Source organism: Manihot esculenta, chromosome 13, assembly GCF_001659605.2.
Source record: "Manihot esculenta cultivar AM560-2 chromosome 13, M.esculenta_v8, whole genome shotgun sequence".
Classification (NCBI taxonomy): Eukaryota; Viridiplantae; Streptophyta; class Magnoliopsida; order Malpighiales; family Euphorbiaceae; genus Manihot; species Manihot esculenta.
Genome location: NC_035173.2, coordinates 16,978,452 through 17,002,456, shown reverse-complemented (window position 1 = coordinate 17,002,456; position 24,005 = coordinate 16,978,452). Strand labels below are relative to the sequence as shown.

General features: G+C 34.4%; 3 protein-coding genes across 4 annotated transcripts; 2 read left to right on the top strand and 1 right to left on the bottom strand.

Annotated features, from left to right (window-relative positions):
- Positions 1-1,317, top strand: LOC110629213. Its single transcript, XM_021776128.1, has 5 exons — positions 1-75; positions 160-228; positions 316-419; positions 588-837; positions 1,303-1,317. Exons 1-5 carry the CDS (start codon positions 1-3, stop codon positions 1,315-1,317), a joined length of 513 nt encoding a protein of 170 aa, XP_021631820.1.
- Positions 1,318-12,512: 11,195 nt separating this feature from the next.
- LOC110630136 lies at positions 12,513-17,623 on the top strand. Of its 2 annotated transcripts, XM_021777464.2 has the most exons (4): positions 12,513-13,065; positions 13,937-15,458; positions 15,995-17,004; positions 17,080-17,623. In XM_021777464.2, exons 1-4 carry the CDS (start codon positions 12,684-12,686, stop codon positions 17,178-17,180), a joined length of 3,015 nt encoding a protein of 1,004 aa, XP_021633156.2. In that variant the 5' UTR covers positions 12,513-12,683; the 3' UTR covers positions 17,181-17,623. The 2 variants fall into 2 exon arrangements, with proteins under 2 accessions (XP_021633156.2, XP_043805670.1); XM_043949735.1 differs by having other exon boundaries at positions 12,514-13,065; positions 15,995-17,623.
- Positions 17,624-19,832: 2,209 nt separating this feature from the next.
- On the bottom strand, positions 19,833-22,624 carry LOC110629013 (probable mediator of RNA polymerase II transcription subunit 26c). The gene is made up of 9 exons (XM_021775849.2): positions 21,626-22,624; positions 21,467-21,535; positions 21,294-21,376; positions 21,115-21,188; positions 20,925-20,974; positions 20,797-20,830; positions 20,549-20,676; positions 20,346-20,445; positions 19,833-20,230 (listed from the first exon to the last, which is right to left on the bottom strand). The coding sequence occupies exons 1-9, from the start codon at positions 22,034-22,036 to the stop codon at positions 20,121-20,123; spliced, it is 1,059 nt and encodes a 352-aa protein (XP_021631541.1). The 5' UTR covers positions 22,037-22,624; the 3' UTR covers positions 19,833-20,120.
- Between the last annotated feature and the right edge of the window lie 1,381 nt (positions 22,625-24,005).

Sequence of the window (24,005 nt, the reverse complement as noted above, 5' to 3'; positions counted from 1 at the left end):
ATGGTCAGTCCTGATTTCATTCGTGACTTTCGACATATTGCTTTGTGCAATGTTCTTTATAAAATTCTTGCTAAGGTCTTGGCCAAAAAATTAAAAAGAGTGTTTAATAGCATTATTTTCACTAGACAGTCTGCATTTGTTCCGTGAAGATTTATTCAGGATAATGTGCTTATTGCCTTTGAGTTATTGCATGGGATGAAGAGAGAAAGATTGGGTGGAGAAGGGCCAGTAGCTCTTTAAATTGACATATCTAAAGCTTATGATAGAGTTAGATGGTCGTTTCTAGAAAACATAATGAGGGCCATGAACTTTCAGGCTAAATGGATTGAGTGGATGATGTTGTGTGTTACTACGATTAACTACTCTATGATTTATAACAATGCTGTTATGGGGCCTATTAAACTAAAGGGAGGTTTAAGGCAAAGGGATCCACTTTCCCCATGTTTATTTTTTATGTGTTCAGAAGGATTGTCTTTGTTGTTTGAGTAGGCAGAATTGAGAGGCTGGATTCATGACTGCAGAGCAGGTAGTAGATGTCCTAGAGTTTCCTATCTCCTTTTCGCAGACAACTCGTTTTTCTTTTTTAGGGCTAATGAATGTGAAAGCAGGCGTGTTAAAGAGATATTAAAGGCTTATAAGGAAGCTACTGGTCAAGCAATTAATTTTCAAAAATCAGGTTTAATGTTTAGCCCTGTGATGGCTGAATCAAAGAAACAAGCTATTTTAGGGTTGCTGGGAGTTCATAATTCTTTGGTCGGAGAAAGATACTTGGGTTTACCTTCTCTTGTGGGAAGAAATAAGAAGCAGATCTTCAATTATATCAAAGAGAGGCTTTGGGTTAGAATTAATTCTTAGAAAAGTAAGCTTTTGTCTAGAGCAGGTAAGGAAATCCTGTAACACCCCTTACCTGTCTATATAATAGCGTAGTAAAGGATGCCACATAATATACTATATGCAATTATATATATGGACTTAAGTTAGCTTTTACATTATAAATTGTTATTTAGTTTGTTTAAATACATGTTAATTCACCAAACTATTTTAAATGGTGAAACTGCAAGAGTCTCCCTTGTTTATTACCAATTATCTCTATGAAAAATAGTCATACAATCTCAATATTTGCTCATTTCACATTATTAAATCCATAAATAGAGCATAATAACTTAAAATAGTAAACGCATTTATTTATATTCGTACTATTACAGACTCTTGGTAGACTACTAATGTACATGCCAAACATAAACAACCTCTGTACAAATCTTGTGAATAACTGATTATGATGATGTCTCTGTGCTGATGCAGAACCAGACCTCTTAACTGTTGCTTCCTCTATCTAATACCTGCGGATGGAAAGTCCAATGCGCTGAGCTTATGCCCAGTGGGTGAATAACAATATATATATTCAGTCAAGTATAATAGGAATACTCATGACAGATATAATGAATCATTTTATAAAAAGCAAATGAAAATTTTATGTATCAGTGGATGAAAAGTGGATAAATTAGGTCATGAAATTTTATAACTATAAGGTCATTCATATTTTGGTAACCATCTTGTGTGCATGCTAGCAAAGCATTAATAAGTCATATAATTAAATCTTAGCCCCCTATAAACTCTTCGTAGGATCAACTAGCTAGATAGGGGAAAATTGTATTTGTATAGCACAAAGTGCCAAACTGTATGGACTGGGGGCCGAATGCTGTGCCTGTATGGCTAAAAATCCGGAAAACTGTATGACACGTAATGTGTCGAAAATATCATATCATATAGCCCATTAGGGCGCAGTACTGCTAAACTGTATATGGCATGCCATACCCTTATGCTATCTATGACTCCCACTGAGGTTTATTAGGGCCAAGAATGCATATTTACATGTTAAATATTTATTGGTATTAAAATTATTCATTTAGATGCTTAACATGTTGAAACAAGCAAATATGTCAAACTATATATTCATAAGCAAGCACATCAACAAAAAGAGTCCTTAAGAGCATACATATGTGTATAATAGATTATATTCACTCATGAGCATATTATTCAACCATAAATATATTACTATTTCATCAAGAATTAGGGTGTAAATTTTTAGTTTATTAAACTAGCACATGCATAAAGCAGGCATGTCAAGCTAGCACGTGCATAATTTGGCCACAAAGCTAGCATGTCAATCCCTTTTAGGTTAACCTTTACATTTAGGTTTATTTCTGCCTGAGATTGTATCACATTTTTAAGCATCTTGTGGACATAATTAGACTCATCTTTCTCATAAACTTTGTATATTTATGTCTTGGCTTTCTAACAAGATGAATTGCATCTAATTCTGACCTTTCTAACTTAAATTATGAATTTTTCTTTGCAAGCTGCTCAATCAGGTTCTAGCCAGTACACTTTTTGTATCTATTTTTAATCTAACAAAACATATCATATGCATACTTTTGCATACAGATTCAAGCTTAACTTTCTTGTACAAAGTTTTAGGTATACTTCTTAAGGTTCATTTGGCACTGGTCTTAATTCATTTTATTGAGTAAATAATTGGTTATAGTCTAAGTGATACTGATTGTTCCGGATGCACAATCCCCTGTGACCAGTTTAGGTTCACTAGCGGTTTACATATAATTAACTACAGATTCTGCATTTGGTCACTTTAGGAAAGTTTTAGCTTTTTGTCTTATCTTTCATTTGGTATATATTAGGCTTAATTTCAATAATTACACAATAAGTTATGAGGCTTCCAATATAGACTGTCCTGTTGGAACCTATTCTGTCAGTTTTATGTTTTTGGCTCCCATGTTGTATCTATGTGCTTTAAGCCTTCCAATCATCATTTCAACATTCATATTACATATCCATATAATCAAAAGAACATTTCCAGCAAACAAAACCAATCCCTAATTTTACATATTCATGAGAAAATCAAAGGAAAAATAGAAGTTCATACAATCACCAAACCTTTTGCTCAATTCTTTTCAAAATCTTTAGGTACACCTTAGTTACTCTTTTTCCTTGCCTTTTCCCTTTGATGTACCTTCCTCCTTTTGAGTTTGTTCTTTACAAAGAATAAGAAAAACATGAGTTTGAATTTATTTAACAACATATAATTACTTGAAAATATGAAAGAACATGTTTACTTCACCTAGTTTTCAATTTCTATCACTTACCACTTAAGCACCTAAACTTCTCTCCTTCTTCCTTCCTTCTCTATGGTTTCTTTGCTGGTTATTACATCTAGGAACAGATTTTACTTGGATGAAGGCTTTGTCTTTTTGGAGAAATATGGTGGAGATGAAAGATAAGAAAACAAAATGATTTTCTCTTTCTTTTTGGTGTAGGTACGACAATGATGGACTAAATGGAAGACAAATTTTCCTTTCATGCCTAGTCATGTTTTCATGTATGGCTAGGTGACACATGGTAGGTTTAGGTGAAAATGTAGAAAAAGGTGGAAGCCAAACTTGGAATTTTACTTTTAAACTTTCCATATTCACACTTTCACCTACTAAACTTTTCCACATGTTTCAATTTAGTTTTTAAACTTTCAATATTCATAGATTGACCTACTAAACTTACACTTTTAACCTTTAGAAGTTCATTTCATTTAAGCAAGCACGTCGGTTTTAGTAAGCACCTTAAGCTAACATGTCGAGAAACCCTTTAGCACCTCCCGATAGCAACTTGATTCCGACCTGCTTATCACGTTAGATACTTTATTTTAAGATACGTCTGTTTTCTTATTTGGGTTTTCTATGATTCAGGTAGTACAACTTAAAGATATTAACATACTATTACTGGTCGTTCTTATTTTAACTCTGTCTTTGGATGTATAACTCTATATGAAATGCAAGTTGGACCTCTAAACACAACTTTTAGTGCTCTACCTATAGGCGAATTGTGTGTCAAACGGCTATGGATAAGCTAGCACCTCCCCTAATTAGCTCGAGGTTAAGCTAGTATCTCCCCTGAAGCTAATTACTCTAACTTTGGAATGGTACAATTTAAAGCTAATGGTTGCTCTATTTCTATCTGTAGGTTTTGGAATGTTACAATTCTCCCCTCCTTTTAAAAAAAATATTTCGTCCTCGAAATTTATCTGTCATGAATAGCTGGGGGTGTTGCTGTCTCATTAATTCCTCACTTTCCTATGTAGCTTCCTCTGTTTTGTGGTTTCTCCAAAGAATCTTCACTAATGGAATCTTCTTATTCCTCAACTCCTTTATTTCTCGCGCTAAAATCTTCACAGGTTCCTCCTCATAAGTCAAATTAGGTTGAATATCAATTGTCTCAGAAGAAATGACATGAGAAGGATCAGATATGTATCTTCTCAGCATGGATACATGGAAGACATTATGTATCTTATCTAATTATGGGGGTAATGCTAACTTATAGGCTACTGGACCCACACGTTCAATTATCTCATATGGACCTATAAACCTAGGACTTAACTTTCCCTTTTTGCCAAATTTAAGCACCATTTTCCATGGAGAGACTTTAAGAAACACTTTATCTCTAACTTCATATGCTATATCTTTTCTTTTCAAATCTGCATAAGACTTCTGTCTATCTGAAGCTGCTTTCAACCTTTCCTTGATAGTTCTAACTTTCTCTTCTGTTTCCCTCACCAAGTCTGGACCTATTAATTTAGCCTCGCTGAGTTCTGTCCAGCTCAATGGAGTTCTACATTTCCTTCCATACAATGCTTCATAAGGTGCTATTTTAATACTTGCTTGATAACTGTTGTTGTATGCAAATTCAATCGATGGAATGTATCTCTCCCAGCTCCCTTCGAATTCAATGACACAACTTCTAAGCATATCCTCCAGTGTTTGAATTACCATTTCAGATTGCCCATCTGTTTGAGGATGAAAAGCTGTACTAAAGTTCAACTTAGCACCCAGTGCTTCATGCAATTTCTCCCAAAATCTGGATGTGAACCTCGGGTCCCTATCTGAAATAATAGAAAGAGGTACTCCATGTAACCGAACTATTTCATTGATGTATAGTTCTGCATATTTCTCCAATGAGTAATCGGTTCTCACTGGTAAGAAATGAGCTGACTTAGTTAATCTATCTACAATCACCCAGATGGCATCTTTTTTCCTTGGTGTCAATGGCAATCCCACAACAAAATCCATAATGATCCTATCCCACTTCCATTCTGGTATGGAAATAGGGTGTAAAAGACCAGATGGAACTTGATGCTCAGCTTTCACCTGCTGACAAGTCAGACATTTAGCCACAAATTCAACTATATCTTTCTTCATACCTGGCCACCAATAATGCAATTTCAAATCTTGATACATTTTAGTGCTACCAGGATGCATAGCATATGAACTACTGTGTGCTTCCTCCAAAATGTTCTTCCTCAGGTCATCAACATTAGGTACACATATTCTGCCTTCATAATACAAATAGCCATTATCTCGAACCACATGTTTTTGCTTTTTCTCCTCTTGGACTTGCCTTATCCACAAAGCTATTTCAGTATCCCCTTTCTGTGCTTCCTGGACTTGTTGGAGTAGATTGGGTCTAAGTTTTAGTTTTGCTATGATAGCCCCATCATTAGCTAAAGATAGACGAGCATTCAAAGCTCTTAGAGCAGCAAAGGATTTTCTACTTAGTGCATCTGCTACCAGATTGGCCTTACCTGGATGATAGTCAATAATGCAGTCATAATCCTTAAGCAACTCTAACCATCTTCTCTGTCTCAAGTTAAGCTCCTTTTGTGTGGGTAAATATTTTAAACTTTTATGATCTGTGTAGATATAATATTTTTCTCCATACAGGTAATGCCTCCATATCTTTAATGCAAAGACTAAGGCTGGTAACTCTAAATCATGGGTAGGGTAGTTCTTCTCGTGCGGCTTTAATTGTCTTGAAGCATAAGCAACTACCTTCCCCTCTTGCATGAGTACATAACCCAGTCCATTATGTGAGGCATCACTATAGATCATAAAATCTTTACCCGACTCTGGTTGTGTAATGATAGGTGCCTCTGTAAGCATCTTTTTAAGCTTTTCAAAACTCTTCTGACATTTGTCATCCCAGTCATATTTAACATTCTTATGCAACAATTTAGTCAATGGGGCAGCAATGATTGAAAATCCCTTTACAAACCGCCTATAATATCCAGCCAAACCCAGAAAACTCCTAATCTCTGCTACATTCTTAGGTGGTTTCCACTCAAGGATCACTTCTATTTTTTTAGGGTCTACTCTGATTCCTTCAGCTGACACAACATGTCCAAGAAAGGATATATCATTTAGCCAAAACTCACATTTACTAAGCTTGGCATAAAGTTGGTTCTCTCTCAGAGTCTGCAATGTTATCCTCAAATGTTGATCATGTTCTTCCTTAGTCTTTGAATATATTAAGATATCATCTATGAACACTACTACAAACTGATATAGGTAGGGATGGAAGATGCGGTTCATCAGATCCATGAAAGCTGCAGGAGCATTAGTCAACCCAAAAGGCATAACAAGAAATTCATAGTGTCCATATCGGGTTCTAAAAGCAGTTTTAGAGACATCTGTTCTTTTATCTTCAACTGATGATAACCCGAACTCAAATCAATTTTAGAAAAGACACTTACTCCTTTTAGTTGATCAAACAAGTCATCTATTTGGGGCAAAGGGTATTTATTTTTAATTGTCACCTTATTTAGTTGCCTGTAATCTATACACAACCTTGGTGTCCCATCCTTCTTTTTTACAAACAACACAGGTGCGCTCCAAGGTGAAATACTAGGTCGTATGAAATCCTTGTCAAGCAATTCTTGTAGTTGTATTTTTAACTCTTTTAATTTAGTAGGTGCCGTCCTATAAGGAGCAATAGAGATAGGTGCGATGCCTGGTATAACATCTATGGCAAATTCCACCTCTCTCTCTGGTGGTAACCCGGGAAGATCATCAGGAAAAACGTCAGAGAAATCACATACTGTGGATATGTCATGCACACTTAGATTCTCCTTTTTGGTTTCAAGTGCAAAGATTAGGTAGGCTTCACAACCCTTACTGATTAATCTCCTAGCTGTAGCTGTTGATATAATATTAGACAGGTAATCTGACCTCTCCCCTACAACTACCACATCATGATCTACAAGTGTTTTCAATGTAATTCTTTTTGATATGCAATTCACTATTACTCGATGCCTAGATAAACAATCCATGCCAAGGATTACATCAAATTCTCTAAAGGGCAACTCTATCAAATCACCATTGAAAGTATAACCGTGGATGGATGTAGGACAATCCCTATATACTTTACTCACTATCACACTATGACCAAGGGGGTTGGTTACTATTATATCTTGATTTAGAGAATCTGCCTGTAATTTCCCCTTATTTGTAATGGGTAAACATATGTATGAATGTGTTGATCCTGGGTCTATCAATGCATGTACAGGTTTATCAAAGATTGAGAATGTACCAACAATCACATCTGGGGAGTCCCTGTCCTCCTTAGCCCTGATAGCATAGGCTCTAGCAGGTGTTCTGAAGTCTGGTCTATCTACTGTTTCAGACACCCTCTGACTGGCTGAAGCTACCCCTGTTTGATTACCTCTACCCCTTCCTCTTCCTCTAAATCCAGCAGGAATATGCCTCTCTCCAGGTGGTGCTGATGATACCTGTCCCCTAGGACAGTCTCTCATAAGATGCTCAATAGATCCACACCTGAAGCAAGCCCCTGTCAGTTTTCTGCAGAGTCCTAAATGCCTTCTACCACAGTGCTCACATATAGGGTATTGTCCCCTGCCTCCGCCTCCTGAACTGGCTACAGTAGTACTAGTTTGCTGCCCAAACCTCCCTGCAAAATTATGTGTTGGTGGCTGCCTTTGTCTCTGTACTTGACTCTGCCTTGATGGCTGAGCACCCCTTTGTCTCTTGATAGGTGCCTGAGAGGCTGAGGATTGCCCCTGTATCTGGGTTTGCCCTCTCTTCTGTTGTCCTTTCTGTCTCCAACTCTGTTCTTCTTCTTTTATCTTTTCTATATTTAATGCTGCATTTACCAGAGCAGAGAACTCTTTGATGGGATGGGCTGCTAAAAGCACCCTAATGTCACTATGCAAACCCTGCTCAAATTTCTTACATTTAGCTTCCTCTGTAGGCACCATTTCCCGGGCATACTTACTCAGTCTGATGAAATCTTTTTCATACTTTCTAACAGTCATCCTGCCCTGTCTCAAATACATGAACTCTCTTCTCTTTTCATCTAGATACAAATCTCCAATATACTTCTTTCGAAACTCAGCCAAAAAGAATTTCCATGTCTGCTGTTCAAGTTGCACTGTCTGTGATGTGGTGTCCCACCACTGATAGGCCTCTTCTTGTAACAAAGCAACTGCACAAGCCACACTGTCTGATGGTGTGCACTGAAGCTGCTGCAACACTCTCTCTGTACTTTACAGCCAGTACTCTGCTGCTGGAGCATCATCTTCTCTTCTGCCTTTGAATTTAATAGCTCCATATTTTCTAAGCTTGTCTATTGGTGGTCGAGCAAGAGCCTGCACAGGTACTGCAACTGGTGGTGGCACCTGAGGTGCTGCCCCTGAAACTCATCTAAACATATCTGCCAGCTGTTGTAAAAATGCATCTTGTCCTGGCCTATCTTCACTAGGAGGAGCTGGTGCAACTACTAGCTCAACAGGTTCTGAGGGGGCATGACTTCCCACCTCCTCATCCATAGCACGTTGTGATTCCTCATACATCCTCTCTGCAAACAATTAAAGACACAAAATAGGCCTGCATCAATTTTACAGAGATACATCATAACCTTGACATATTTGGTATGTACATTCAATTATGCTATATCCTAGAACCGTCTAAACCTCTGCTCTGATACCAAAATATGTAATTAGACTCATATTTGGCCACAAAGCTAGCATGTCAATCCCTTTTAGATTAACCTTTACATTTAGGTTTGTTTCTGCCTGAGATTGTATCACATTTTAAAGCATCTTATGGACATAATTAGACTCACCTTTCTTATGAACTTTGTATATTTATGTCTTAGCTTTCTAACAAGATAAATTGCATCTAATTCTGACCTTTATAACATAAGTTATGAATTTTTCTTTGCAAACTGCTCAATCAGGTTCTAGCCAGTACAGTTTTGATATCTATTTTTAATCTAACAAAATATATCATATGCATACTTTTGCATACAGATTCAAGCTTAACTTTCTTGTACAAAATTTTAGGTATACTTCTTAGGGTTCATTTGACACTAGTCTTAATTCATTTCATTGAGTAAATCATTGGTTATAGTCTAAGTGATACTGACTGTTCCGGATGCACAATCCCCTGTGACTAATTTAGGTTCACTAGCAGTTTATATATAATTAACTACAGATTCTGAATTTGGTCACTTCAGAAAATTTTAGTTTTTTGTCTTAGCTTTCATTTGGTATATGTTAGGCTTAATTTTAATGATCACACAATAAGTTATGAGGCTTCCAACACAGACTGTCCTGTTGGAACCTATTATGCCAATTTTATGTTTTTGGCTCCCATGTTGTATCTATGTGCTTTAAGCCTTCCAATCATCATTTCAACATTCATATTACATATCCATACAATCAAAAGAGCATTTCTAGTAAATAAAACCAATCCCTAATTTTACATATTCATGAGAAAATCAAAGAAAAAATATAAGTTCATACAATCACCAAACCTTTTGCACAATTCTTTTCAAAATCTTTAGGTACACCTTGGTTACTCTTTTTCCTTGCCTTTTCCCTTTGATGTACCTTCCTCCTTTTGAGTTTGTTCTTTACAAAGAATAAGAAAAACATGAATTTGAATTCATTTAACAACATATAATTACTTGAAAACATGAAAGAACATGTTTACTTCACCTAGTTTTCAATTTCTATCACTTACCACTTAAGCACCTAAACTTCTCTCCTTCTTCCTTCCTTCTTTATGATGGAAGACAAATTTTCCTTTCATGCCTAGTCATGTTTTCATGTATGGCTAGGTGACACATGGTAGGTTTAGGTGAAAATGTAGAAAAAGGTGGAAGCCAAACTTGAAATTTTACTTTTAAACTTTCCATATTCACACTTTCACCTACTAAACTTTTCCACATATTTCAAGTTAGTTTTTAAACTTTCAATATTCATAGATTGACCTACTAAACTTACACTTTTAACCTTTAGAATTTCATTTCATTTAAGCAAGCACGTCGGTTTTAGTAAGCACCTTAAGTTAACATGTCGGGAAACCCTTAAGCACCTCCCGATAGCAATTTGATTCTGACCTGCTTATCACGTTAGATACTTTATTTTAAGATACGTCTGTTTTCTTATTTGGATTTTCTATGATTCAGGTAGTACAACTTAAAGATATTAACATACTATTATTGGTCGTTCTTATTTTAACTCTGTCTTTGGATGTATAACTCTATATGAAATGCAAGTTGGACCACTAAACACAACTTTTAGTGCTCTACCTATAGGCGAATTGTGTGTCAAACGGCTATGGATAAGCTAGCACCTCCCCTAATTAGCTCAAGGTTAAGCTAGCACCTCCCCTGAAACTAATTACTCTAACTTTGGAATGGTACAATTTAAAGCTAATGGTTGCTCTATTTCTATCTGTAGGTTTTGGAATGTTACAAATTCTCATTAAATCAGTTGCTCAAGCTGTACCATCATATTGTATGATGGTTTTTCTCCTTCCTATTTCATTTTGTGATAAGTTGCAAAGAATGATGAATGCTTTTTGGTGGAAATCTAATGATAGAAGTGTTCATTAGCTATTTTGGGACTGTATGTGTAGTAAGAAGGAGAGGGGTATGGATTTTCGTGACTTGTATTGTTTTAATATTGCTTTACTAGGGAAGCAGGGATGACGATTAATTTCGAAATCTAACACTCTTTTATTTCGCATTTTCAAAAATAAATATTTTATAATGAGAGTTTTTGGAGATTACACTACATAATAATCCTAGCTTTACTTGGAAGAATGTGTTGCTTGCTAGGGATATATTAAACAATGGCTATAGGTGGAGGGTTGGTAATGGAGAGAAGATTTTAGCTAGTATGGACCTTTGGATTCTAAAGAATGATAATTTTGTTATTGATAATGGTTACTTGTTTCTGAAACTAAGTTTAAAGGTAAAGGATCTTATTGTGAGTGAGAGGAGGGAGTGGGATGCTGGTAAGATTATAGAGTTTTTTAGTGCGAAAGATATCAAACACATTTTAAATATTCGTTTGGGGTTGAATGAGTTTGAGGATAAGATTATATGGCATTATGAGAGAAATGAGATATATAGTATCAAAACAAATTATTATTTGACTCTCAAAAATTTAAATAGGGTGGAGAGCGATTGGTAAATGAGTTATGAAAAACAATTTGGTATATGAAATTCCACTTAAATATAGGGAATTCATGTGGAAAATGTTAAGAGGTTTATTATCAACTAGAGTAAAGTTAGGAGAGGGAGGGATGTGAGTGGTACGATGGTGAAGAAGATACCATATATTGTTTAATTATATTAAAGTGAGATGTTTTAGAGATTTGAAATTAATAATACAAATTTATCTGATCATATATTGGTATTTTTTATATTAAAAAAAATCAATTCATGCCCATCATTAATTTAAAATCATTTTTATATACAATTTTTTAAATTTATTGTTTTTTAAAAAATAATTTAATTTACGATAAAATTTCAATAATAAAATTTAAATGTGAAAACAATGTTCTATAATAAAATTTAATCAAGAATATTTTCAATCAATTTAAATTTAAATAGACTAATAATATAATTAAATAAGTAAATTAAAAAATTTTAAATAATAACAAACTATAATTATTTTTTTTTAAATTTAATTGAAGATAAAATTTGAATACAAATAATCTAAATATTAAGAGAATTTTTCCTTAATAATATTTAATCAATTATAATTTAAATATTAAGAGACTTTGTTAATTAATTTGAATTTAAATACAATATTAATATAATTAAATTAAAATTTTTTAAATAATAATGAATTTAATATTTTTGAAATTAACAAAACAAGTAGGGATACTTTAATAAAGTTCAAATATTCTCCTTCTTCCCACTTATATATATATATATATATATATATATATATATATATATATATATATATATATATATAATAGATATAAATATTTTTAAAATTTTTTAAAAATATCAGAAAAACCCCTGAACTACTAAAATAATAGATTAAGATCAATTTTTATTTTTTTTAAAAATGAAATTAGAGGTTGAAGAAGTATAATATAAAATCTTTCAAATTTACTCAGATGTATTCACCATCAAACCAAATGAGTGTGAGATCAATTTTCTTTTCAAAAGCTCAAATAATTTAACAAAAAATTCCATACCTTCTAAAAATAAAAAATTTAAATGTAAATGATAAAAAAAACATTGATTTTAAAAACCTTACTGAAATTAGGGTAAAAATATTCGCTATAGGCCCGATTTGTATGAAGCCCATAACCCAACTCCACTCTCTTCTCCATTTGATCTAGCACGCTCCCTAGGGTTTTAAAAAGGGTTTAACGTTTTTTATCTTTCTCCAGAACTCTTACCTGCAATACTATAAATGCAAACCTTCTCGCTGGAGCCATATGCTCCTTCGTGAAATGTCATAAAATCCAATTCCGTTTCTTCTCCCACGGACCCAGAAACCCAGACCTTAAACAATGTTCTTCAAGCCGCTCTCTTCCAGAACCCACGTCTTCTTATCCCCATCTCCTTCCTCTTCACCTTTTCCATACTCAATCATTATCTCTTACTTGTGTACGTCTCCAGCGACTCTTCCTTCCCGCTTCTATTCCTTAAGGCGCCTGTACGAGGAGGAGTCGAGAAATATCAAGATTTCTGTGTGGTGGGATTTTGAGAATTGCCACTTGCCCGCTGGGGTTAATGTGTTTAAGGTTGCCCACGCTATCACGGCAGCGATCAGGGCAAATGGGATGAAGGGTCCTATTCAAATTACAGCCTTTGGGGATGTGCTACAGCTTTCAAGGGCTAATCAGGAGGCACTTTCCTCGACTGGGATCAATCTGACTCATGTTCCTCAGGGTTTGTTCCCCACTGCTTTTTTCTTTTCAGATTGTCATTTTCTTAATGAAACATGAATTTTGGTGATCGTGTTATGTTCATATTTGGGATGTGATTGAGTGTTTTGTGAATATTAGTGAAAGGAATTTCATTATGTTTTTCAGCTATTGAATCAATTTAGTGAATGACCGTTTGTTGGAATTATAGCATGGTTGACGAGATGGAAGAAAACTTTCATTCCTCGATTGGTCGAATTGGATATGTTTTTGTGGTTTTGTGCATCTCTATATATACCTGTGAGAAGTTGCTGCCAAAATGGTTTGCGGTGTTGAAAGTTAAGTGCATTATCTGAATAAAGTGGTTGAAACAATAAAAACCTTTACAATGTCTATATATGGCTCAAATTCAGTTTTTAATGGCCGAGTAGAATTGTTCGAATTACTTATTTCCATGGCTTTGGAAATATGTTAGGATGATTTAATAAAAATGAAAGGGAAGTTGTTATTTGGCCATTTATTGTTCTCCATTTTGAACTTTTAGTATGCATGTGCTTAGAATGTTATGTTACTATGTTTTTCTTATAAGGATATGTCTCTCAGTCCAGATTCCAGAATTAGTCCTTGATCTCGTATGTTTTGTGCATTGTCATTGTTGAACTTAAGTTTTGTGCAATATCATCGATGAACTCAATTTTTGTGCAATAACTCCTTGAATGAATTCTTTCCGTTTAGTTTTCCTCATTGATTTGCTGGCATTGAATATTTGCAGAACAATGGGAGTAGAAAACTATGAGTATAAATGTTTGCATTTTTTATAAAGCACCTTTATGTCTTAGAATTCAATTGCATGCTTTTCATAGTCATCTTATTTTGCAAAATTTCTGTCAATGCAGGAGGAAAAAACAGTGCTGATAGGTCTCTTCTCATGGATCTTATGTACTGGGTTTCCCAAAATCCACCGCCTGCCCATCTTTTGCTAATTTCTGGCGATAGGGACTTTGCTAATGTGTTACACCGGCTAAGGATGAACAATTACAATATATTGCTTGCAACCTCAGATACCGCTCCTAGTGTTCTCTGCAGTGCAGCTAGTATCATGTGGCGTTGGAATGCTTTGGTCAGAAGGGAAAACCTAATCGGAAAGATTTTTAACCAACCCCCTGATGGTCCTTATGGTTCTTGGTATGGCTATTATAAGGTGCCTCTTGAAGACCCATTCTCAGTTGTTGAGCAACCAAAGTGTACACATGGGGAAGAGTTGTCTGAAGCTAGTTCAGAGACCAAGACTCCTCCAAATCCAACTCCAACACCAATTCCAAAAGCAGTTACGAAGCAGATCCGTGATATTTTGAGTTTGTATCCTAAAGGAATCTCAATTGCCGATCTGCGTTTTGAGTTGGGAAAAATTAAGGGCTTTGATAAAAATTTGTATGGCTATAAAAAGTTCTCCCGGTTTCTCCTGTCCATGCCAAATATTTTGAAGCTTCAATCAACTGGTGATGGGAATTTTATAGTAAGTGCAGTTGCTGCAAAACCTGAACCTTATGAGCCTAATCCATGCATCTCTACAGGTCCTGTAGTTATGGAAGTAGACCAGCTCACTACTAAAGCTTTAAAGCCAAATGGCAAGGAGGAACCTATCTCTGGTTCTGTGGATCAGAAAAATGTAATGCCTTTATCCCCTGAAATAAGTGCAGAAAGGCCTATAAGAAAAGTGCAAAAATCTCCTCCTCATAAGGATGTGAAAATGAATATTGAAGAGCCTCCAAAAGAAATGGATGAACTTCCTTCAATTGGTGAAAAGGATGTGCAAGTGGTTAATGCACAGGTTTCTGAGGACAATCCGATGCCTGTGAAGCAAAAAGATTCTAAATCTGAAGTGGGATTTTTAAAGAAATTCTGGAGAACGTGGTTTGGCAGTAAAGATGATAGTTCTGGAGCAAAAGATTATGATATTCCAAACAAACCTCATGCTTATGGAGATTACTCTGATAAGAAAAGTGAGAACACTCTTGAAAAATGTGGTGCTTCAGGTGATGTCCTTGAAAAGAAGGAAGTTGAGAAAAATTTTGTCAACTTGCCAACCCAAAAAAATGGTCGAGTATCTTCCACATCATGTTCTTCATCAAATAGTGACTCAAATATAGAGAAAGAAAGTTCTATGAGTTATGAACCATATAATGAAAAATCTGAGAAAAGAGCTGGTTTTTTTGGCCTGATTATGAAATGGTGGAAATTTGGGGAAAATAGTCCAAACTCTGATTCATCAACTGATCAACCCAGCAAAGAACTCGAGCAGATAAACAGTTGTTCTGAAAAGCTTGATATTTTTTCTGAAGATTCCTTTTGGAAAGAGATGGAATCCTTTTTAGGCTCGCAGAGGGGATCACTTCTTGTATCACAATCAATTACCAGGTTCCTGTCTTGCGCTGCTTTATTTTCTTATTGCACAGTTTCCCCCTCTTCTGATCTTTATCCAATGCAGTTACAGTTCTAAACTTGCAACCAGCTTGTTCGGTTATTAAGTTATAAATAATTACATTTTTCAACTTCTAATAACTTAACAAAGCAAAGGGCTAAAATTCAAGACCGAGCAAAATGATTACTGTGAAATCTTTACCTGTAAAGTAGAAGTGTATAAAAAAACTCTGTTCTCCTTTTATGGAATAACATGATGTCACAGGACTATTGCTTGCTAAAGAGAGTACATCAGAGAAGTGTGTTGAAACTTCTTAGAAGATTTTTGAGAGCTGTCAACAGTTATTCACAACTCAGCATTTTGTAGAAACATCCAAATAACCCAAAATTTAAAACTTGCATATGCTAATTTTCACGAACTTTGTGGACTCCATCATAATTTTAAAGTTGAAAGATAATTTGATGCTTCTGATCTGGGGGAATTAGCAGTTGCAGTCATTATTGTAATACTTCCTCTATTTGTAATTTTTCAGGGAGCAGATGGCAAGGAATCTGCAAAAGGATGGACCTGTGGCTCTTAGATCTCTTGGTGAAAGTGATGCCCATCGGTTGGTTGGTATGTTAATATCAGAGAAGAAATGGGTAGAAGAAAATCTCTCTGAGTCTTCGCCTTATAAGCTCACTTGGTCTGCTAGAAAGAGTACTTCCTTTAGTGATTCTCGTGCATCAAATGGATTACGTTCAATTTTTTTGAGCACATCATCACAATCTGATGCCAAGAGACGATCAGATCATGATGGAGATGCAATAAATGGAAGAATTCAGAATATTTCTCATGCTGGAGTTTCTCAACCAGTGAGCCGTAGAAAATCCTCAGTAAGTTTGAGAAGTGAGACATTAATGGACTGTCAAAAACTTGTGAATGAGATATTGAGGGAGTTCCCAGAAGGGTATAATATTGGCTCCTTCAGAAAGCTTTTCCTTGAGAGGTATGGATATCCTCTTGATATCCAAAAGCTTGGTCACCAAAAATTGGCATCCTTGCTACAGAAGATGCCTGGGGTGACAATAGAGTCCACTTATATTTTTCCTTCTGGTAAATCCTCCGAATGTTCCATTCAGGATAGTGCTGCTCCTAATATTGATGAATGTGATTCAGCTCATACATCGACAACTTCAGGTAGTGAATTACCTGATGCATCAAAAGATGATGAATCGGATTCTACATGGGAGGAATTGGGTCCTGTTGATAATGCAGGATCTAGCAGGAAGGCATCAGAAGAAAAATGCACATTTACTCATTATGAGTCTTCCGCCTCAGATGATGAATTTTCTGAACCAGAAAGAGAGTTAATAGCTGGAACTCAGGAAGAAGGGCTAACAAAGTCTGGAATGAATCATGAAGATAGCTCATTACTCCAAATTCTTGATTCATGGTACAGCAGTAAGGAAGGTGTCAAGACAAAAGAAAACCCAGAGAATGTGCAAGACATGATTGATTGTTCAAAAAATGCTTTACAGCCGTCCAATCCATTGGGACTAGGTACTAAGATCGACACATCTTTAAGAAAATATGGCCAAAAGCAGAAACCTCAAAGGCGCTATTCTTTTGTTGCAGACCCTGATGATAATGACCTTGATGCTAATAACTCAAACAAGCTGATTGATGGCATAATTGGTAGCTTGAAGAAATCAGGAGGGTCGAGGATGCAGAGCTGATGCATGATGAAAATGTCAAAATGGGTTTTCTTGTGAAGTGTTGGCTAAGGTGAGATTCAATTTTTTTGAAATTTGAGGTAATTTTAGTCTTACATTGGAGTTGCTGCAGCTTTACTTTATGAGTTGTGAAGCTTGAATGGCTATTTTTAAGGTGGACGCCAGTAAGGAACTTTATCTATTTTCAAACCTTAAATTAGTTAAGATTAAAGGTAATAGTCATAGTTGGGGTAGAAAAGAAATTCTTCAAAGGCTTAGTAGTTTGGAAGCATAACTTCCACATTGATCCAATTGAAGGGAGCATATTAACTATTCTTCTATTAATGTCTATCTGAAATAGAAAGGGATTAAGATGACTAGCACCAATCTCCTGTAGTGTGTTTTCTAAGAAAATGCACACTTGTTTCTTTTTCAGCAATGGATCATGTTAACACTTAAAACACTAATTATCTCTTCCTGGCAACTCCTTGCACCCCTTAAATTATGGGTGTCAGTGTCATCTTACAGGGTTTTGGATTGTTTGATAATTGTTTGGAAGCTAGCTCCCACTTGGCAGTATGTCCACATCAATCCTTATTCCAACCCAGTTATGAGAGTAAGGCCCATGATTACAATTGCTTTCTTCAGGCCTTCCTTTCTAAGCATGCTTCCATTTGCTGGGTCCCACTCTGCTGAAAGTTTCTATCTTCAGTGGGAGTGATGAATATACTACTTGGGTATAATTTTTTATTAAAAAAAAAAAAAAAGAAAAAAAAAAACTATTTTGCTTGCTTTCTCCTTTTAACTTTTAAGTCAACCGCAAAAATATATTTAAGAAATTTATTAAAATGTCTAAATTTTAATTTTTTACTATATTTTTTCTATCTACACATATAGCTATTAAAAGAGTGGCAGGTAGAATTTTTTATTTTTTTTATTAAAGCAGCCTCGCACTTATATAATAAGCGTCAGACATGAGTTATTTGACAGAAAGATTCTCTATGAGTTGAAGAAGTTTTTTAAAGAGTTGATGCTTTTTCAAAAAGCGTCGGCTCTGACTTAAGAAGTGCCAGCTTTGAATCTAGCTTTTCCTCCTCCATTCTACCTTCCTTCCCTCATTCTAATTAAATTTTTTAACTCTCATTTCCTCTCAATCTCACTATTTCTTCTCTCCTCCCATTCTAATTAAATTTTCTAAAATAAGTTATTTAGTTGGATAATATTTAGCTTTGTAATGCAATTATTATTTTATATTTTAATTAATTTTTATACTTTATTGAGAAGTAATTAATTTTTATATTAGTTAATTTATTTCTAATAAAATTTTATTATGTTTTTATTAACATATGTCAACTATTTGCATTGTGTCGAAAATGTTAAGAGACAAGTTTGCGAAAGGGAGAATTAAAAAAATATGAAAAAAATATGCGAATTAAGAATGAAAAGCCCTAGAAATTTATGTCAACACGTTTTATTCCTGGACTATTGTTTGTAAGATATCATTTATCGTGGCTATAATATGCGAGACAAACAAATGGTTGATGCATTGCTGAACACAATCTTGCTATATTATTTTAAAATTTTAAGTAATATTTAAAAAAAATATTGTAAAACAGAAAATAAAAAATTAAGAGGGATATAATTGGTATAAAAAATTTAATTTAATTTTAAACATTTTTGTCGTGAAGAGAATATCACATCAGGCGCCACTCATGGTGACATGAAGAGAAGTCTTTTTTTTTTTTACGGTAAATGTACTTGGCGCCACTAACCACTATGAGTGGCACCAAATCAGGCTTTTATACGACCGATTAACTCCTCTCCTCCCTCAATTTTTCAAACCCTAATTTCATCTTCTCTCATTTTCAAATCCTAATTTTTCAACCTTCCCCTCTCTCAACTCTTTTTTCTACTTATATTTCAATAAGTCACATTTTAAAGTTAGTTAATTTTATATATATTAAAATGTTAATGTTTGTTAAACATATTCTTATGTTAACTTAACCCTATTCTACAGTATAACAAATAATTTTATAAATTAGTTATATTATTTGTATTGATAAATTAATTGTGTAGATTATATTTATTTATGTTTTTTTTTTTGCATTATAACAAATAATTTTATAAAATAACATGTTATATATGAAGATATTAATAAAATTTTTAAAGGGTAGAAAATTATATTTTTTATTTAATTAAAAAAATATTTTTTATTAAATAATTTTTTTAAATATTCTAAAAATAAGAAATTGTAAAAGATATTTTTATTTTAAAAAAAATGTAAAGTATATCCATATGGCAAGTGAGAGTCTCCCAACAAGAAGTCATGGGACACCCTGTAATGCAATCAGGTTAGGTTAGGCTCTCTCAATTCCAAATGGAAGGTGCAGACTGCAAACCAATATCCCAACGCACCATTTAACATCAAAATCAGCACGTCCTTATCCCATCTACGTCAGTGTGTGCTGATGAACTCTCATACAGCTGTTTCATTTATTTAGCAAACTTTTTGAAAAGTAGAATAAAAATATATATACAAAAAAAAATGAATTATATTTTATTAACAATTTCATTTTTAAATTTTATTTATACATTATGTAATAAACTATTTATCACACGCAATTAGCTATTGCTATAGGTTATCATCGATCGATATCTTTTATGTTCAACCCTAAATGATTTCAATGGTAGTCTAAAACTAATGAAAATGCTTTTAAAAATTGTTTACAATTATGCTCTAATAGGCTAAATATTCACAACTCTCCACTAAACACTTCCCAACTAATGACAACCTGAAAACTCTATTTCTCCCAAATAGCTTGTTCAAGTCTATATTTTTAATCATAAAGAAAATTCAGAGGAAAATGTGCCCTTTTCTTCTAACGAGGCAAAAAAAAAAAAAAAGATATACTGGACTCAGGTCTTTTCCTGTGCCCCCCCCCCCCCATAGAGACCTTCCCAAAATCACCATTGCCTCCCCTGAGAACCACCACCTTTGTTCTTTGAAAAGAAGGCATTCTTGGGTTTTGGAATCTCATGTATGTCCATCACTTGAATTGTTCTTTGCTTCTTGGCTTCACAGCACCAATCAAAAAACACCACCAGATGCAAAATCCTTATCAGTATAGGCCCACATTTTCTACTCCACCAACTTGAAAGAAACAAAAACAAAATGGGTAGAAATCAAACCATTTAAGGCTTCTTTGTAATTCTCCTGAAGCCTCTTCCTTGCAGAAGCCAGTCTCTCAGAATCAAAATCTCTCGCTCTTTCTTGCTGCTCTTTCTGTCTCTGTAAAGTCACAGAACTTACTTTCGGTAGCTATGTAAACTAGTGCCATAATCTCCATCCTCAATTTCTCACAAAAAATGCTCTATTTTGATGCACTTGGTACCTGAAAATTGTTAGATGCAGAAATAGGAACTGACTGTTGGGTAGGTCTAGGTGGAGCTTCTTTTCGAGGAACCGGTTTTGGCTTTCGTTCTGGTTCTGAATTATTCTTGTCTGAACCAGAACTCCCATCTATGGAAAAAGTGGGGAAATTTTAAAGAAAATGTAGAAGCAAACAAGTAATCAAACACCAATGGACAAAAAGAACGTGATAAAAAGTAAATCCAACTTTGAATCTGATTCTGTACTCACTGTGTGGATTTGGAGAGTATGCAAAATCAGGAACCTATAAAAGAATAGAATCATAGAAGGCAATCAAAAGATGGAATTTTCAAAAACTTTCCTATACAAAGCAACTGGAAATAAAAGATTATTTGCACCTGGTGATGAACATTCTGGGGAATTTTCCGCTGTGGGGAGTCCCCATCAGCTGCAGAAAACACCATCATTAATTTTCCATTCCAAACTTCATCTCTTCACAGTAAAATCCATTTCACTTTATATAAGAGATTTTTTTTTTTTCATTAAAGCAATATGTAGATAGGTCATATTGAATTATGAAAATGTTACCCATTAGAGCAGAGGATGCTTGATCCCCTTGTGGATTTAGCCTCACCCATTCATCTACAATTTCTTTCCATTTCCTGGAAACCAAAGAACCAAGCTTGAGGTGCTTTTCCCACAATTACATTCAACACTATCCAAATTTATAAGCATATAAAAGAATGGGAAAAAAGATATATCAGAACCTGACAAGTTGCTTCACTAATCTTCTAACATCATTGGATGAATGCTTTCTCAAACGATTGACATGTCTACCAATATCAGTCTCCTAAAAAGCCAGAATTCTAAAAATTAATTATTTGCCAAAGAAACAAACTCCAAGAAGAAATCAATGAACAAAAATGCTGAAAAAATTCACCTTGAGTGCCTTGAAGGTTATATCCATATCTGCTAAACTTTGAAGCAAATCAACCAGAGAATCTTCAGACTGAAACACCATTGCCCACCGGAAAACTAAGTGAAACCCAATAATAAAACGCCCAAAAGAACAAAAAAAAACTAACAAATTAATCAAAACCTGGTCAGGATCTTCAAGATGTTGTTTGATCTCTAAAATCTTTTTCTGCTCATCATCGAACAATCCTGCATATGGATCCAATTCATCATCTTCTTCTTCATCATCATCACCATGAATCGACCTAGGCGTCGTTGAAGGCGAACCACTTCCACCTCCATCTCCACCTTTTACTTCATGCCTATTTTCTTTCAGTTCATGCCTATTACTTATCCCGTCCATATCAAAATCGCAATTCCTACATCGACCGGAGGAACTCGATGCATACAGCATTTCCACAATCTTATCCCTCCGTTGCTTCAATTCATCCCCGAAATCAGACGAAGCTACCAGAATCGCCGTGTCGATAAAAGTCCAGACGTCAACGCCTGAACTCTCCAGAATGGATCGAAAATCATCAATATCCATTCTCATCGATTAAAAAAAAATAGTAACAAAAACCAAACCCCTTCTTTATCTGCTGAATTCAACAAAGAACTGAATGTTCTTGTGGCTATATAATCTATATATCGTGGAAGCGATAGAACTCTATAACTGGATTGTAAGATCGCGTCATCAGATCTAGCAGGATTTGGTGTCCGAACTCCGAACAAAAGAAAACAAATTAATGAAAAGAATTTAGAATCTGGACAAATGGGTACCAAGAGGCATTAGAGAGAGATAGAGATTCTTATGCTAATTGCATCCCTCGAACAAAAATCTGAACTTATAGAAACCCAGTTAGATCTGACTCCAAAATTGACAAGGAAACCCCTAAAAAGAGGGATACTAATAATCTCTGCGATCACTTGTTACTCCAAGCATAGAAGAAACTCTATTATATACAATTAAGGAAAGCAACGATAGAAAGCCGAAATGGGTTTCTTCTTCCGGGCAGGGAGGGAACTGCACAACTTTTTGTTATGGGTTTGAGACGAAAAACGGGTAGAGAATTTTTGGCCTGGATGGCTGTCGTAGATGATGGTATATTCCAATATAAAATTCTTGGATTTTTGGGAACTTTTTAAGCATAATGCTCAATTATAATTGCATTGCTTGATATATTTAATTTAATTTTTTATTTATGAAATCTAATGAACTTAATAAATTCCAGGCTCTAAACTTTATATAAAAGAAGTCCTGACCTGGTCAGTTGGTATCTGACCTTTTTATTTGTTAAGCTTTTTTTTTTTTTCAAACTTTACAAAAAATTAAACTATTTAACACTTAAATTTTATAAATTATAATTATTTAATTTTTAAATTTTTTAAAATATAATTATTTAATTTTTAAAAATTTAAAATAATTATAAATAATATAAGTATGTAGAGATTAAATAGTTATACTTTTATAAAAATTAAATGTTAAAAATTGATAATGAAAATGAAAAGATAAAGATATCAATTTATTTTTTGAGTGAAGTTTGTAGTTTAATTTTAATATAAATTTTATTTAATTTAATAATTTTTTTAGCATGGGCATGTGACTTGAATTTAGCTCTAATATGCCTTTGGAGCATGTTTAAATTGAGTGAAATAAAGGCAATTAAAGAAAATAAAGGAGGGTGAGGAGGAGCAAGAACAAAGAGGGTTATATATATAATATTTGGAAAGAGGATTTTTTTTTTTTATTAAAGATAAATTTTATCAATAGAAAGGCCAAAGGTTAGAATTTAAGGGAAGTATAGAAATTTAAATAGAATTATAATCTAAAGTCCATTGATAATAAAAAATAAAACCACAAAAACTTATAATGGAACCTTAGACCCAATTCGAAATAATATAACTCGCATATCAAACTTGACAAAACAAAATGAAACACTACTCCTAAAACTTTCTTCTCTGCTCACACCTTTAACAATCTAAAAAAAATAGTGACTCTTAATAGATAGAGCTATATCAACTAATTGAAACAAAAGGGGAGCTAAAATCATCACAAAATAGGAGAGACCATTCAGAAGAGAAGGTAAAGTTGCAGCGAGGAGCGAGGAGCGAAGAAACACATGCAAATCATGTTTTGAGAGCCGACAATCAAAAAGCAATACCACAAAAAGGGAAGGAGCATAAAATTCCACGATCGCATCAAGACTCTGCCGTTTGGGCCATAAACACAACCTCCAAAATATAAACAATACCAATAAAAAAAAAAAAAGGAGGACGGAGGCACGCAAGCCACTTTCATAAGCCTATCATTGAATATTCTATCTTAGAGCATTAATTTAGAAGCCATAAACTTCAACCACGGTAAAAATAGGCAGAACAACTACAAATCTCCCTCCTACAAGCTCCTTCCTACAAAAAAAAAAAAAGAAAAAACATAAAACAAAAACACTATAAACAACCTTCACTTATAAGGGTAGGGGCAAATCCACTTCCGATTGAGAGAAGAGAAACTTTTGTATCGC